An 18,083-nucleotide genomic window follows, 5' to 3' on the forward strand; every position below is an offset into this window, starting at 1 on the left:
CCTGCGTCCATAGTTTTTCGTTGTCATAGGAGTGTTTCGAGCCGCGCTTTGTCTGGTCCCTCTCCTAGAGACCTGTTTGCCATGGGTGACCCTACAAGGGGCATAAAGCCACCGACAACATAGCTCCTAGGATCGTCTGGACGAGCAAACTCCTCCACCATGGTTGGGTGGCGGCTCAGGGAGGAGAGTTAATAACACATTTTATACATTGACCTATATAATTTACCACAAAGTTATTGTAGGACCTAGATTGACTTAGACTGAACCTTACACTCTACTGTGGATACCTTAATGAAACCTACCTGGATAAATTCCAGAGAGTCAAAATGACAGTTAACTCTTAGCCATTAACTATTAGAAGAAGCTACTATTAATTTTTTCCCCAGCCTGTTTTGTTCATGCTTATGTGGGCTAAAACACTAGTTGGCAAGCTTTTGAATCTGGTGGGTGGTAGCAGAACATTATGCAATTTATTTTCATAGCTGAAGATAGCTGCTGAATCATTTAGCTCTGTGGATTAAGAAACAGGATTACTGAGATTGAAATCAATATTTAATACAATATATATAACGATTCCTAAATTTAATTATGTTATTTAGATGTAACTAAATGAAAACAAATTACATTCCACTATAGAAAATGTGAAGTTGACAACTCGCTGTGTTGAATTTTGAGTTATTGAATTTGTTATGGTCTATCTATGAGCAATATTGGAAGAATCCTGTTACGGGGCTCTGCATACTAAATTTCAAGACTATGCTTTTATGCACACATATGTTCACTGCAAGTTTAAAACAAAATGTTTTAAACAAGTTCCAAAATTATATTAAATTTGATTAATCATAGCCACTGACTGGTAAAATAAAAAGAACAGTTAAATGTATTGCAAGTGCTAGATATTGTTTACAAAATGGAACAAACAGTAGGTCAATTTTTGGAGGGATTCCAATTTTGGCACAACTTTGGCTTGTTAATTTGCAGATTTTACGCACAGTCAGTGTAAAAGCATTTGTGAGCTTCACTAGATTGTAACTTTTGAACCAATACATCCACTCAGTTCAAAAAGTTTGCTATGTCAGGACTCTTGTCTATTAGGGTCAGTGATTTTGTCCAGCATATGGATCTACTGTATGTTTCTCTTACGTTTTTCTTGGTAATGCAATTAAATTTTCTCTACTTTTCCCCTTCTCGATCACTCCTTATCTTCATGAAATTAAATGATTTGGGTCAAATGAAACCAAAACTGCTACTAAGCTAAGCTAGTTACCATAAGCTGATGACTGGTCTTTTTTCTATTTCTTAACCCCAGGTTTTAGTTCAACTAGCATGTCGATGTAATGACAACTTATAACTATGATTAATCATGCTATTCATAATATTATAGGAAGATTAATCAAGCTAAACAAGCTAGAAGTTAGAAATCAGGGTCTGCACATACAAAAGACAGGCCTGGAACAGGTATTAGCTTGGTGACTTTAAAATTGAATTTAGTAAATGCCACCTAAATTAAACAGAATAGCTCAGTTGGAATTCCACTTTGAAAAATAGTTTTAATTGAAGCTTAACTGTGACTATGCAGCTTTTACTTAACATCTCTCTCAGGCTTCAGGTCTAATCTGCTGTCATTTAGGACTTGTGATCTTGATGAAGACATGCTCAAAGTTGTTTTGGAAGTTATCAGTCTTATTGTCTCTTCTGAATAATCCTATTTGAGGACATTCCTGTGTCTGACAGCTTCTTTTGTAATATATAAAGACTACAAAAGTTAGTTTAATAGCAACCCAGATTAAAAAAATTACAGGTTTCTATCTACTTTTTACCAAATGTTTTCAAAGTTACTGTGCTTTTGGTTTTATATAAGAGAAACTATCATGAAAAGTAATTCCACGGGAAACTTAACACAAATTTCATGTCAAACAATTGTTTATTACTAATTATGGTACAAATCAATGTGACAGACTTGATGCTTTTTTCTTTCTTTCTTTTAAATTTTTTTTAGAAATACACAAAGTGCTGCTTAACTGACCAAACAGATATTGCTCTATAGATTAAGTACAGTTTTCAGTCAATAAAAAAATGAAAACTAACCTTTGCAGGCTTTTCAGCTTTGGTTTCTAGTTTTTCGACTATCAACAAAACTTCAACCCCAGTTTGTCTACGTTGTTAAAATTTCACAAATGATTTTTGCAAAGGTGATAAACTTATAATTCCTAATTGAGTTTAGAGCGTCTTTGCTGTTGTGTCCTTCTACACGGAACTACAGGGCTGTGACAACCAAGAGGCAAACTTACATCACACAGTATGAGAAATAAGTCTACAATAACATGAAAACAAAATGAGTCACATGTGGTTTAAGAAAACACTTCATTAAAGTAAAACAATTGTGTGTCACAAAATAAAAAGAAAACACAAGCCTCTCCCTCCATGAGAGTGAACATCGACACAGTGCAGAGTAACCCACTTCTCCTCTGGCCTGCAGCTGCTTGTATGGCATTTGTTTGAGTCTCACAAGAACAGCACTGAGGTAAACCTTGGATGATCTACTGTACATTTCTACTTCGATTCTTCTCAGATTTTAAAGATTGTCAACATTGTGAATCTTATTTCTCTGTACAATGTGCATAACTATAGAGCTTTGGTCCAGCATTGAAAAGTTGAGCAAAGGCATAACTCTACTGTGTGTCTTCTATGTTTTTGTTTTGGTAACAGCTTTATTTTTTTTTTTTTGTTAAGCCTCCCATCTGATCCACTGCTGTTTTTTTTGTTTTTAAATATATTTATCTCTGCAGACATGTTATTTTTTTGTTGTTGTTTTTTTTTTAGGTTCTTGCTGAAATAAGATTTTCCCCCCTTGGAATCAAAATGAAAACTCACGAAATTGCTAAGTTCAGTGAAAATAAGGTGAATGTGCAGATGTAAATTTAGATATAAATCACTATGACCTGTGGCTGTCATTTTTTTTTCTTTTTTTTTATAGCATTTTTACAACACAAACACTTAAGGCTTTGTTTAAAATGTGTTTTCTAACATTTACAATGTGTGTGCATGGTTTCCAGGCGATGGAGAATACAGCAGTGCACAAGAGACTAAAAAAAAACAGATATCCAGAGTGACATGGAAGGACATGTATCAAGCAGACACTTGATTCCGAAAAAATTGCATCACATTTCACCTCACTTCAAATTGAGTTCACTCATTCTGACATATGACACTTATTCTCAGCATTCACTTCTTTCTCTTTCCTGTAAGGGATTTTGTAAGAGCCCAATATTTGTAGTGACGGTCTGAGAGTTTGTTGTGAAGAGTGACATTTCTGACAAGAAAACACCGTGTAAAACTAAAATTGCAGTGCACAAACGAAGAGTGAATTATTTGAAATAACTCCCATAATGCAAATTATCCTAAAGATAACAACAACAACAAAAAAAAAAAAAACACACACACAAAATATTGAGGATGATCATTTAAATAAAAAGATAGAAATAACAATACAGAGCTAAATAAAAATCTAATTAACATCTGTGAATGTCATTTAGCTGAAATGAATGCAGACTATAACAACTTTAATAAATTATATTTGCAGAAATGCATACCTGGTTTGAAATATTCTGGTTACAAAAAAACAGCTAAACTAAAATGAGCTCAGTAGTTCGGTCAGTGGCAACAAAAATCCTTCACCATATTCATTAATTCAATTTTAGGACATAATTAAAATATTTATCAAGTATCATGTCAGGGGTTTATTTTTGGTCATATCATAAAAATTCAGGTTATCGTGTTCATTTTGGGATGTCAGGTGAAAATCCATTAAACAGTTCTCAGTGTTGTTGGAGTTGAAACATGCAGAGGCAAATCTGGCTGAAAGAAAACACATTTTACATTTTGCCGTGATAAGAAATTACAAAAGACACTGATGTAGCTGTTTGACATGTTTTTTCTTTTTTCAACACAGAATAAAACACTTTAGAAAAAGGGGAGAAAGCCATGTGAACAAAGAAATAAAAAAGTTAAATCTTCCCCAGTCCTTGAGCTGAAGTTTGTGTGTTCTTTGGCTATCAGGCTTTGGCAACAGAATGACACAGTAGCTCGAAACAAAGCTGCAGTATACTTCACACGGAAACCTCTCATGGGCATCATTATTAAGTGACAGTCCTTTGTTTTCCTTCCTTTTTGTTAATCCTCTGTAACAATCTCATGAAATTATTAATAAATACCTGTAAAAGTTGTACAAAGTTACACTGTGACTGAAAATATTTGCAAACAAAACACAAATCAGAGGCAAATAACATTATAATCCAGTTGTTAAACAGCAAAGGTTCATTTTTTGTTCAAAAAAGAACTTTATCAGTGTGATTCAATCTGTAGACAGCTTTTTTTTCTTTTTTAAAATATTTACATAAAAACAATGAAGAAAAAAGAAATTGGGACAAAGATAAAATGTACACTCAACCTCACACATATAGCTTAGATTTTGCCAGTACAAATGTAGAAATTTAGATCACATTTACATTACAAAATTATTCTTAGTACTCAGATGCAACAGACTTTGGTAAATAGTGTTTTGATTTGGTATGATCTCTTTACTAAATCCCTCCTCATGGGAACCAAATTTTGGGCGACAATCTGGTCTGTAAGGCCAGAATCTAAAACTCTTTAAAACAGCACGCCGTATGTTTTTTTTACATAATTCTCAGATATTAATCTCTGTTTTTTTTTTTTTTTTGTTGTTTTTTTTTTTTTGGTTTTGCCAAGGTCATTTACATAACTGTGATAATCACACTGACAACACAAAGTTTTTGTTTGCAAACTCATGACTGTCCATCCAGGTGACTTGGGAACGTTTTCAGTTCTCATTGCAAGAGGAGTTTGTCCATCTTTGTTGTTTTTAATGGCTGCCACTTTTCCACTCCACTGTTTTGTCAGAGAGCTCGTTCATTTCGGGAGCTCCTCCAGAGAATCGGTGAGAGGGTCCATTGGTGCAGCCACTCCGAGTTCGGGCTGTTTCAAGCGCTTTATTGTGTTTTTCAGTGCTTGTCTCTTGTTGCAGAACCAGACACGCACCACCTCCCTGTCATAGTTCAGTTTCTCTGCTATTTCCGTCATTTCCTGTCCGGAGGGGTGTGTGTTCTTCTCAAAGTGGCTGTTGAGGATCTCGAGTGCCTGTGGGGTGAAAGAGGTCCTCCGCTTGCGTTTTTTCGAAGGTTCGCTGCCGATAAACTCAGTCAGGTTCTGCATTCCGGATCGGTGGCGGGCTTCAGCCTCGGCCATCCAGCGCTCCAGAACGGGCTTAATCTTCTGGGCGCTTTTAGGGGTGATGTCCAACTTCTCAAACCTGGCAGGATATAAAAGGCCAGGGTTCAGTTTGCCTGTCAGACTGCTACCTATAGTGTTCTCTTGGGCTTCCTGTGGTAGGAAAAAGTGGCTTCTCAGGATGGTGTGTCTGGGGAGAATTGAGAAAAAAGAATCTTACTTAGGTGCCCTGCTAGAACAAGGGATAAGCTGCCTGCCTTTTAATCTCCTCAACCAGAATGCCACAGGGACTGAGACTAACATGCAGATGCTAATCTGAGACAAACACCACTGTATCTTGCACCTGGAAACACCCCAGCTGCAGCAGCAGAAGGTGTGCTGCAAGTAATGTGTTCAGTTATTATTATTATTTTTTTATCATTATTATTTTTCTTTTGGGTGAGGCTGTGGTGCTCTGTCCCAATTTGGCAATAGTGGAACAAGGAGATATTGCCAATGGCTAAAAATCAGGGGCAGCTGAACTGAAAACATACCATATAATTATCTAAATGGTTTAAAGACCATACTTAAAAGGTCTCATAAGCAACAAGAAAACAAATGGGAATTACCCCATATATCCCATTTCTTTCCCTCAGGTGTTATGAACCAAAATATCCACTAATGCATGCAGTTAAATATGGCACCATCATTTATTTACAAAAAACAGCTTGAATTATTAATCAAAATGTACATTTAATACATTTTTCAAACTTTCTTTCAACTTCTAACAACCACTTAATTTATATTTAATAGGAATACATTTACACACTCTATTACTGAAAACTCCTGCAACTTTACCCATAATTTAAACTTCACATTGAAAATTTCAGTAAGTCACAGTATAAACAGAAAATGATGTAACAACTGCTACTTGGCAGCTCAGTGACTGTCAGGTGTTTTTGTGTGTGAGATGAAATGAAGTATGAGATATGATGAAGCTTTTAATTAGTCTCTTCTCATTCCTGTAATGTTTCTTATCATCATTATTTGGTGGACCATGCTTTTACTATGTACTGAGTCTTCATGGGAAAAAAGAGAGAAACAAATGTTCAATCATTTTTTTTAGATGATTTCATGCTAACAAAAAAAAAATAATACCGCATGGTTGTTTTAGACAACTTATATTTTTGGTTTTCAAATACTAATATGTAAATAACATGGTAATTCTTTAACATTGAAAGAGGAACCTCACCATCCAACAAAGGGGTTTTTGTAGTGATGCTGCTCATTTATGTCATAATAATCTTGAGTTGATCCACTAACAGTAACTTAGTGAGAGGCCTGGATTGTGACAGGAACACTGCGGTTACTTGTTCAATATTGAGCAAGACAACAGTAAGTATGTACAGGTATCTTTACCAAAAAATTGTATGATCCAATACTAAATTAGGATTAACAACAAACAAATAACCATATTCTTCTAAAAAGCTTCTAAATGCACTGGAATAAATATAAAAATGAGTGATAAATCTTTTGGTTAAATAACTTATCAAAAGTTACAATGAAACTCTGCTCTCTGTGGAACAAACATTACCAAAAAGGTTGTTTTTAATTTCAAAGTGAACTTAGGGCGAGATGTCCATGCATGCATAAACTTCCTCTGTCTCTACACCTGGTTGGTGCATTCCTCCTTGTCGACAGGCGGTATTATTTATAACCCCATCCTTCTCCTAAACAGTGGAAAGAGGAGGGCTCCATACTGAGGGGAATACATTAGTAAATATGAAGAGTCACCAGAGACAGGACATTTCATGGATCAACAAGAACCGCAGATACTAAAATGAGTTGAGAGCTGCTCAGCTGGCAGAATGCACTTCTTCCTCTAGTGCATCAGCACGAGGGGGGAAGCCTCTCTGGCTCTTCTTAAAGTAGCTCAGGAGTTCTGCTTAGACATGCTGCTGTATGTTTGGCCTGAGTTACCAACTGCCTGAGGGTTTAAAGCCATGAACCACAAGACAGCTATCTGAAAGGTATGTTGTTTAAATAAAACTGAATGATGTGACCTGAAAGCAACACAGAGTTACCTGGAAATTTGGCTTGCCTTGACAGTACTATAGTTTCTTCTTGTGCTATTTAAGTGATTGAAGTGTTTAGTTGATTGACTGTTGACTATTAATACAACCCCATTTCCAAAAACGTTGAGTCACTGTGTAAAATGTAAATAAAAACAGAATGCAATGATTTGGAAGATTCCCAAGAGGACACAACATATTAATGTTGAAACTGAAAGTGACATTTTTTACCATTCCATGGAAAATATTAGCTTATTTGGAATTTAATAGCAGCAACAAGTGCTGCTGGAACAGGATGTTTAGCATTGTGTAGCATCTCCTCTTGTTTAAACAACTACCTATAAACGTCTAGGAAGTGAGGAAAACTGTTGCTGGAGTTTTAGGAGAGGAATGTTGTCCCATTTTGGTCTGATGCAGGATTCTGGCTGCTCATCAGTTCCAGACCTTAATTGCTGGATTTTTTTGTCTCACTATATGGCAAATGTTTTCTGCTGGTGAAAGAACTGCAGACAGGCCAGCTCAGCACCCAGACTTCTCTTGTGAAGTCATGCCGTTCTGCTGGATGCAGTATGTGGTTTAGCATCGTCTTGTTAAAATATGCATGGTATTCCCTGAAAGAGATATTGTCTGGATGGGAGTAAATGTTGCTCTAAAACCTCTTTGCAGCATTGATGGAACCTTCATAGATGTCCCACACGATGGGGGCATCTGTGCAACCCCACACTATCACAGATGAAGGTTTTTGAACTGTCTGGTGATAACAAGCTGGATGGCCCCTCTCCTCTTTAGTCCACATTACACAACATCCGTGGTTTTTAATTGTGATTAAGTTGACCATAGAGCAGATTTCCACTTTGCCTCAGACTGTTTAAAATGAGCTTTAACCCAGAGAAGTTGGCAGCGCTTCTGGATCGTTTTCATCCGACTTCTTCTTGCACAGTGAACTGTGTTTACAGACACCAGACCCAGTTTTGATATTTAGCCTTGTCCCATGTGCACAGAGATTCCTCTTGATTCTCTGAATCTCTTGATGAAACCATTATGTAGATTAATGTTTTCAATCCCTGTCCTGAGGACCCTCTGCCCAGCATGTTTTAGAGGTAACCCTAGTTGAACAAACCCGAATTAAATGAATGGCACCCTAATGGGTCTACAAAAAAAACTTGATGGGGAAGTTCATTAATCTGAATCAGGTGTAAAGGAGTAGGACCATATCTAAACCTTACAGGGCAGTGGGCCCTGAAGATCCTGGATTGAGAAGCATCAATGTTGATGGTGGGATCTTCAAATTCTTAGTAATTTTATGTTGACGAACATTTTTCTGAAATCATTCCACAATTTTCAGACACAGTTTTTCGCAGGTTGGTCAACCTCTGTCCTGTTTTACATCCTTGAGGCTCTGCCCCTCTGAAATGCTCTTTTTAAACCCAGTCATGTTACTAAGCTGTTGCCAAAGGCTCCTCCAGTGTTCAGTCTTTTCTGCCTTTTGAGAGATGTGTTGCTGCTGTCAAATTCAAAATAAGCTAATGTTTCAATGAAATGGTAAAATGTCTCAGTTTTGACACCTGATTTGTTGTTTAAGTTCTTTTGGGAATAAAATTAAAGTTGATAACATTTGCAATCATTGCATTTTTTTTTTTTTTTTTTTTTTACATTTTACACAGTATCTCAACTCTTTTGGAGAAAAAAAACTTTACTTGTATTCTGCAACATGAAAGACTACGATGAAAATAACATTTGAGCTCAGTCTTCCTATACTGTCGCTGGTTGGGTCACTCTGCAGCCACATTCAAGATGTATGTGGACAAAAACAGGTCATTATGAGTAAATTCTTTTAAATTAATCCAATGGCACCACAGGAAGTGACTCTAACATCCATATTTGTTTTGACAGAAGAAGTCAGACAGTTGACAGAATCGTGTCTTTTCTGGTTGTATGGATTGCATTAGTCTATTTCCTAAATTCGTACAGAACACTGTACTAATATGTTTATGTACTTCAACTACATTAACAAATACTGTTCATTCACCATTAATGTTCTCCTAGCAGAGCTAATAAAGAAATCCATTTAGCAGCACTAGCCTCACTAGCAGTCTGCTTGCATTACATGCTCAGTGCGCATTTATTGGAATTTGAAAAAGATGTATTATGGAATAATGAATTTTTGAATGATTAATAATGTGCTGATTTAAGTTGAAAACAAATAAAGAAAATAAAATTAATATTTTATTTAATCTGACAATAATTTTTAAATAGATTTAAAAAAAAAAAATAAATTAGCTCACACCATTTAATTCTGATCTAGTATCAAATGGTTAGATTCTGCTCACATTTATTGAGAATATTGCTTATTCAGACCACACTTGGATAGTTTTTGTCATGCTGGTTTATGTTGTTATATTTGCTCTTCTGATAGAAAATTGTGAAAAACATTTTCACCTTTTGAAAATGGCATCCTGGCATGACTCAGAGTGTCAGTAATTTGATAAAACTGGTTTATTGTCCAACTTTAGTGGGGCTGCAGACGAAAAATGGCTGAATCTATGAAATTACAAGGTTGCTGTTTATCCCTGTTTCATCCCTGGCTGTCTTTATGGTCGTCTTTAAACAGGGAGAAGATAGATCAGGATGGCATGTTGAATCTTCAGCAGACCTTATCAGTGATTTCTTTCCCCAATCATGTTATTAAAGGAACACATATTACGCTTGATTTTTACTTCCAAACAGACTTCTAATAGTTTTGAATTCATTTCACCAAAATCAAAGTTAATTTGACCTGAAAGAAGATACTCAGGTACATCATTGGTTTGAAGATACCCCCGTGTAATGCATGTGCCTGTTTAGATAAACTAATAACTAATGGAAACGTGGTGAGCAATGAAAGCAGACAAGATGGAAGCATCTGTCAGTGTCTGTTCACTGTCTGGGTTCAGAGCTGGAGCCCCAGAGCTACAGTGACGGTACTCTCCTCAAACTTCATGTCTATGTTGATGTTAACTAAACTAAAGCATGTGAAGCCTGCCCGCTACTTAAAACATCAGGATGTCATGTCCAATGTCATATATAAAAAAAAACAACAAAAAAAACCCCATCTTAACGGCCTGAGTAATAGCCCACTGAGTGTTTATTTTTGAAGCTAATGCCTTTTAATGTATGTTATAAATATTTGAATTATGTCTGGCTATAAATATTTCATGTGTGATTTTTTTTTTAACTTTAAACAGTAGTCCAGGCCTCATAAGAACCCAGACTCCTGTACTATTTCACATTTTATCGGCTGTTTGATGTTGATGTGATGAAAATTTTAAAGGTGCGTGACAGTGCTGTGTCACCTAAACAGTACAGGCCATCAACAAAGTACATACATTTCCAAGGTGACATTAAAATTAATATAGCAATCCAGTAGAATTACATATGCCAAACAGGCTTCAAGTATTTAAATGTCAGAAAAACACCTACCATTGAATTCCATCTTCTTCTTTAACGAATCCTAATGCTTGAAATATTTTCTTACATTGTTAATGACTTTTCCATTTAGTTGTCTGGAAAAAGTAATATTTTTAAACCATGTGGCCCAATTATTCCGACTTGAAAGGCAAATGTGGCTCATTTGGTTTCTTCATGCAAAACGTTAGTCAAGTGGAAAAACAGGACGAATGAAACATTGATTGTCTGATTGTCTCATGAATATCTAATGCACCATTTATAACTAAACTGTCCTCATGGAAGCAGTAAAACATGGCAATCTTATTAACAGATCATCGGCGTCAAGCTCTCTCATGTTCAGGCAAAGGGAACAGCGATGCGCCTTAGTAATTATTAAATGCTTAAAGTGCTTCTGGTAATACTTGTGTATGCATTTTACATAAGTAACGTGGGCTGTCATGTCAGTGGGTGAGAAGGAAGGGAGAAGAGGAAGGGTAGGTAAAGCCATGTCAGTCAATTATGTATTTTAATATCTTAATAATGTCTTTTAAAAGATGAATGGAAATGAATTGGAGCTCTTGACAGCTCACTGATGCTGCATTGCTACATCTACTTTCACTTGACGGAATGAGGACATATTAATTAGAAAAAAAAAGCGCATGATTAATTGCTACATTTTTGCCTTTGTTTTGCTCTTACCTGCAGATGGCAGACTGGCTGTATGCCGGCCCTTCGGCCGCGCTGAGTGCCTGGCCCACCTGAGTCTGTGTCAGACCCAGAGACAGCCGGCGGATCTTGAATGCTTTGGCGAATTCACGAATCTCCTCTAGGTTGACCCCATCCACCTCGCTAGGGGCAGTCTGTGGGTCTACAATACAACACATACATCTCATTTTATTAGCCCTCCATCACCCTGTTTTTCAGAGTGAATGAGGCAAAAATGGAGCCATTTGCGACCATAATATCTTAACAACTTTAAAAAAACATAGTCCTGCCCTGGGTCAAAACTTGTTATTTCTCTTTACTGTAAACTACACATATCTGAGAGATATTTGCAGAATAAATTCCTCTAAAGTTTGAATACAGGCTGTCATGTCTTTGACTTGAAGGTGTTTATCTTTTATTTTTACAATTTATAAAAGCATATGGACAAAACACCAGTTTGTTGATTCAATAGAAAGAGAGGAAGAATCTGTGGAGTTATTGCTTTCTGAATGAATACACATACATTCTGAAGCTAGCTCTCTGAGATTAGGCTTAAAGATGGTATAAAGACATTATTACATCCATATGACCCTTTGTTAAGGCAGTTCAAGCCTTCAAAGAAGCAGCAAGCCGCACACACAAACATCATAAAGCTTGTTACTAAAAAGAAACCCACTCACACAAAGAAAAAAAAGGTTGTTTGTGAACCCCACGTTTGTGAAAAACTTCAGTGAAGCATTTTAAAGAATTTCCCTGCTAATAAAAAGTGATTTCACATTGTACATCAATGTCAGGTGCCCTGGCATCCTGCTTACTAAAGCAAAGTTTGTGCCTCTGAATTATTCATACTGGTCATTATCAATGAATTATTAAAGGAATCCTCCATGCGTATTTAAGCAAAAATCTATGAGGCTGCCATCTCGTTGTGCCTCATAAGTGACGTGTAGCGTATGCGGCGTGCTCCAGACGTGTGAATGCTGGGAGGATGAGGGACTGCAGACTGAGCACTCACAGCATCAGGCCTCATCATCTTCACCGTGATGAGCATTTTTCATCACTCCCAGTGGAAGCTATTTACTTAGCCTGGATTGAAAGACTAATGGACCAGTTCTCATCTGAGCTGACTCTGGAGCCACAATTTTCTTCAGACATTAGGTCAAGATTAGGGCAATTTAAAATTTAAACTCAACTCATTATATAAATGTTGGAGAAAAGCTTCATTAAATAAACAGAATAATGCATAAAATTTTTCGAAGCCAAGTTAAAAAAATAGAAAAACAACAAAGATGACTTTAAGATGTCATTAATTACAACAGGACAATAACAAGTTAGACACTCAGTATCTTCACTAAAGAGAAAAATTTTAAATGATATGCTCCCTGACCTCCTGCGAAATAGAACTGCTGTTAGACCTGTTAGAATCATTATCTTGAGATAACAAAGACCATTTTCTCGTGATAACAGAATAATTTATCTCGTTAGCTCGAGAAAATTAAGTTTGTTTTCTTGAGATAAGGAGATGATTAAGGTGGACTCAAAAGTTAGTGGTTTCTGTGTTACATTTTCATTGATCAAAATAGACCGCATGACAGTTAGAGAGGGTTACAGCCATGAGGTATATTGACAACTGGTAAAACATAATAGACACATTACAACTTCAGCCTTTGTCAGAGTTGATAGAAGTAAAATCAAATGTACTGATCGGTGATGGATGTTCCTCGAACTGATGTCAGCTTGCAACTATTGCTGGCTTGTACTGAGGCGTCCCAGTACAGAACAGCTCTGTACTGGGACGTCCCTAGGACCAACCAGTTGAGGTGTTGGGAGAGAAGACGATAATGGCTAAGCTCTCATCCATGTTAAAAGACAGTCCCCCTCCCCACTGCCCCACACACTTCCTGAACACTGATAGCCCTGTAGAGCGCCTTCAGACACAGACTGCTGCATCCAAGGTATGATAGAGCTATTGCAGGTCCTTGATTCCTGCAGCAGTTAGACTAGAAACCAGCACTCTTCCAAGTAGGCCACAAACACTCTCAATAAAATCCAATATAATTTATCATAGGGCTGGGCGATATATCAGATATACTCGATGTACCCCAACAGGTTTTACGTGGGATGTATAAAATGTCTATATTGCGAACATCGCGTACAAACAGCAGCATTTAAAGCATCTACAAGTGATTTTCTTCGTAGTTTAGCTTCTCTCACTTACAGCAGACAGCTCACTACCCCGCCCATCCAGAAAACTCTCATGTTCATATGAGACAGGAAGAAGCAAAGAAGCATGGAGTCAAGCAGAATGTAGCTAGCTAGCTAGCAAGCTAGTTTACGATCATTAGGACATGGAAGCTCAATGTGAGACGTCCATTTTATGCAGTGATATGTCTCAGAAATGACAGTGACAAGGAGACTGATTGTTCAGCTGTGTGTGTTTCCCGATGGACATGACGTTCTTAGTACACTGGAGCAGGGAACTCCTCCACCTGCTTCCCCCCAAGATAAGAGCTGATTTTAAATCAGATATTTTTGTCTGTTTTACAGGTGGGTGATGCAACAGTTTCCAACGTGCACGCCATCTCTGCTGATGGGAGTGTAGCTCACTAGTGTGTGCAGGCAGCATGGCATGTACAGACATGACATGACGTAATTACATCTCAACACGAGAATAAGATAAATAAATAAAACCAGGCTGTTTAATTCTTATAATAAAAGGAAAAAATATAAACCTGTTGTTAGATTGCTTCTGTTGTGATCTGGTGCAAAATTAAAATAACTTCAAAAATAAAAGAATATTTAAATATAAAATATAAACAATATATCATATATTGAGTAATTAATGGACATAAAATAAACTTGTTCTTCTAGGGTTGGTGGGAGTTGTTAGGAGGTTGGGGCGCCCCTCTAATATAATGGTGGGGGAAACACTGGTTTTTCCTGATTCGAAATAAAGGGTTTGTTGAAAGGTAAAAATCACAATAAAGATAAATTAAACGGGGGGAGCTGTGTGGAGTTTGTATGTTTTCCCAGTGTATGCATGGGTTCTCTCCCAACTTCCTCCCACAGTCTAAAGACATCAGTGTTAGGCTGATTTGAGTCTCTAAACTCTGGCTAGGAGTGAGTGCCAGCCTGATTGAATGTTTGTCTCTGTGTGTTGGTTCTGTGATGGACCAGAAGCAGCTCAGTCCCATGGTGACCCTGAATTTGAATAATCCATTATTTCGAGAAGACAAAGTTTATTTTCTTGAGATAATGAGATAAATTATCCCATTATCATAAAAAAACTGTTTAAAAACAAATGTCGGCTTCTGTACCTCTGTATTCAAACATGGTGTTGAAACATTTCAAAACCACATCTCATTATTAAATCCCTTTCTCTGAGAAAACATGCCACAGTACCCATTGTGACTAGATGTGGGTATAATGTCAACTTGCTGGAAGAATATTTCTCCTGAGGTAAATATATTTAGATGAAATATAATCAGATGCACTGTTTACAACTTTTCAAACTTTTAAAGGTTTGATCAGCTGATAATTCTTCTTATAATTTAACATTTAGCTGTAAAAGACATTGAAAATATGCAATTTTCTTTTTTTCTTAAAACTGCAGCAGGTTACAGGGCCTTCTATATCTGGAAAGGTCACAAAAAATTATGAAAACTTAAATTAATTTAAAAAATAGGCATTTCTGCTAAATCTGATAGAAAATAATTACAGTATATCCCTCTTTAACAGGTTCTTTACCATTTTCTGTTTTTTTACTTGTCTAAAACTATGACTGTAGATTGGAGAAATGCTGTGTTGGAATTTCTACAAAAGAAAACCTATGTACATGGTACTAAAAAGAAAGGAAAGCAACAAGGTAACTTTAAGTTGTCAACAAATGACGATCCAGTGCAATTACTTTAACATTTTATCACTAAACTAAATTATCCCTGTTTTGTCATTAGATTGCCAGTTAATTTTCTTTTCATTGAGGATATTGTCAGGCAAGCTAAGAGCTCTATTTTCCTCTTATAGATAACTACAAATAACTGGTTTTGGGTCTTTACTAAACAAATATAAATTATACATATAATTATATAAAAAAAAAGATTGGAAAAACTGTTTAAAAAATGAGTAGTGAAAAAATAATCAGGATGGTGGGAGAGTTGACCTGTCGATCACAAGTAAGAGCAGGTCAAGCTGAAAATGGGACGATATTAATAACCTGTGAAAACCTTCAGACCTTTTTTATGGTGAGTTTGAGCTCTTTTGAACAGCTATAAATGTTTTTGGCAGCAGTTTTCTGTAAGAAAAGAAAAAAAGCAACTGTATAAACCCAAGCAACTATGTCTTGGTGAGAAAGCATTTATTAACAATGATTATTTATAACTTGTGTCTTTCTTTCCACAGACAGGATGCTGATTGTATGTTAACTCTGTGTTTAAATGGAGGTTAAATATAATGCCACCGAGCAATGCACTTTAACACCACATTTAATTTACTTCTAATTTAGCTGGGAAACAGCAGGAATTCTCAATTGACTTCATCCAGTTTAATAAGAGTAAAAAGTAAAAACAACCTCAATACAAAATATTACTTGTTTCCTCTTGATATGATTGACTTTTCTTCATCTGATTATTAAAAGACATTCTCAGCTTTTCAATCTGTTTTTGACGCTTTGTTTGTGGCCAGTGGATGTGATAGCATTTCATTTTCTGTCAGGCTGACAGTCAGGGGATTTTTCTTTGCGTATGTATACCGTAAATGATATTGAGAGGAATAGATATGGCTCGTACTCAGCATAAAACATTAATTCTATTACTGGAGACCTGAGCTACTATGATTTTGTGCAGACTCAAAAATGGTTTATGAGATATTTTCCAAGCTAGAAGTAAACATAACTAAACGCAATGTCTACAAGTTGATCAATGGCGACTTGTTTTTTTATTAAATTCAAGGGAACTATGGCTGCCTTTAAAATGAGTTTACATGGAGTTTAGGAGAATCAAGTCTGACAAATAAAATTTATCTGAATAAAACAGAGTTTTTAAAGGCAGTAGCTGCATGCTGACAGGCTGTGGCCCAGTGATTTATAAGGCCCTGTCAAAGGCCAACGCACAGGGAGAATAAAACTTATGTTCATTATATATAACATACGCCACTTTGGATTGTCTAATAAACCAAAGAAATGGCAGTCAGGGGAAAAATAAAACAATCAGTCAACTACTGTCCACACAGACTGTCCACCATGTTAAATCTCCAGCCAGTGATATTAAAGTGCAGTTTACCAGAACTACAAAGAACAACTTGCTGATTATAACCATACAGATTAAGTTTATTATTTTTTTAAAGGTCAGAGATATAAATTTCTGTGATTTGTGTTACCATCCCTGGTATAGAGAAGAATACCAGAATTATATTAATGAAAACCAGCAGTGGCGTCACACTCAAAGAATAGTAATTGAATTTTCCTAAGATCTTAATTATTTACCTGAAACACATTCAAATGAAAGGTAGATTGTACCAGCTGGTTTAAGGATATATGCAATAAATATCACTCTTGCTTTAGTCTGTATTTAAAAGGAAAAAGTAAAAAATAATAAATAATAAATTAATAAATTAAGTTGATTTGCATCAATAACAAATATTTCCCTGGCACTAGCAGCTTTTTCTATTGTTTTAAAAAATTTCAAGGTATTTTATTAATAATTTTTCTTACTGTCAACAAACACCTGGAAAGACCGAGAGCAACAATGAACCCAGCTTACGACAAAGTATTACTTGTGCAGCCAAAGCCTGATATCAAGTTTCTCTGTGACACAGAGCTCTATTGTCATCCAGCAACTAAAGAGAACACAACAAACTATATTGTTGTAGTGGCTGACATGTTCTTCCATAATAGTGAACACACACACACTGTTGTTTATCTTTGGTCATTCTCACATATACTGTCCAGCTACTTATTGGAACACCAGATGTGTTTAAACTCTCAAGTAAAAATTTGCTCTAAGTGATCAAAACTGGAGTGATTTGCTGGTTTAGGTGTGTTAAAGCAGAATAAAAAAATATATATCAGCTCCACCTTATTGAACTTGGATGCCCATTATTCTGAGAGAAACCAAATCCATCTCCATGGCTACATTCCCCCGGTAAGATGTGGGGACAATGAGCTTTTTGTAATCTATGTATTTCATGCAACTGAAGGCATGTTGCAGCTTTGTGAAATGTGTCGAACACTTACTGCTGACCAACTGCCCCACGCTGAGAGCCGAGGAGGAGGAGGAGGTGGAGGAGGAAGAGGAGGCCTGGTGGAGAGGACTCTGTCTGTGGGGCATGTGGAGCAGGTTTGGCTGAGACGATGCAGTGCCTGTCTGACCCTGCTGAGCCTGAGGCAGCTGGACACACAAACACAAACACAGAGAGCTGACATGATGTATTGACAGCAACAAGCACAGAAAAATATCCATTATTCCTGCTACACATCATTATAACAATCATAATTTACAATAATAATCATGTCATTATGGTAACTGGACTACAAAATTAAGATCTCACAAGCAAATCAACAGCTCAGCTGGCCACTTAGAAGCTGGATATAATTAGATTTACCTTGTACCTGACTGGTGTAATTACTGCCTGTAGTTTGCAGACTGACAGAGCAGAATT

At 36.5% G+C, this 18,083-nt stretch overlaps 1 protein-coding gene across 1 annotated transcript in view; it reads right to left on the reverse strand.

Annotated features, from left to right (window-relative positions):
* Positions 1 to 3,451: 3,451 nt before the first annotated feature.
* The window catches only part of pou6f2 (POU class 6 homeobox 2), a 67,665-nt gene continuing 53,033 nt past the window's right edge, over positions 3,452 to 18,083 (reverse strand). Inside the window, exons 8-10 of the mRNA XM_041967504.1 lie at positions 17,659 to 17,812; positions 11,427 to 11,595; positions 3,452 to 5,440 (exon numbers count right to left, since the gene is read on the reverse strand). Coding sequence (XP_041823438.1) covers positions 4,933 to 5,440; positions 11,427 to 11,595; positions 17,659 to 17,812 — 831 coding nt within the window. The 3' untranslated portion in view covers positions 3,452 to 4,932. The remainder of the gene's footprint in view (positions 5,441 to 11,426; positions 11,596 to 17,658; positions 17,813 to 18,083) is intronic.

Source organism: Melanotaenia boesemani, chromosome 18 (genome assembly GCF_017639745.1).
Source record: "Melanotaenia boesemani isolate fMelBoe1 chromosome 18, fMelBoe1.pri, whole genome shotgun sequence".
Taxonomy (NCBI): domain Eukaryota; kingdom Metazoa; phylum Chordata; class Actinopteri; order Atheriniformes; family Melanotaeniidae; genus Melanotaenia; species Melanotaenia boesemani.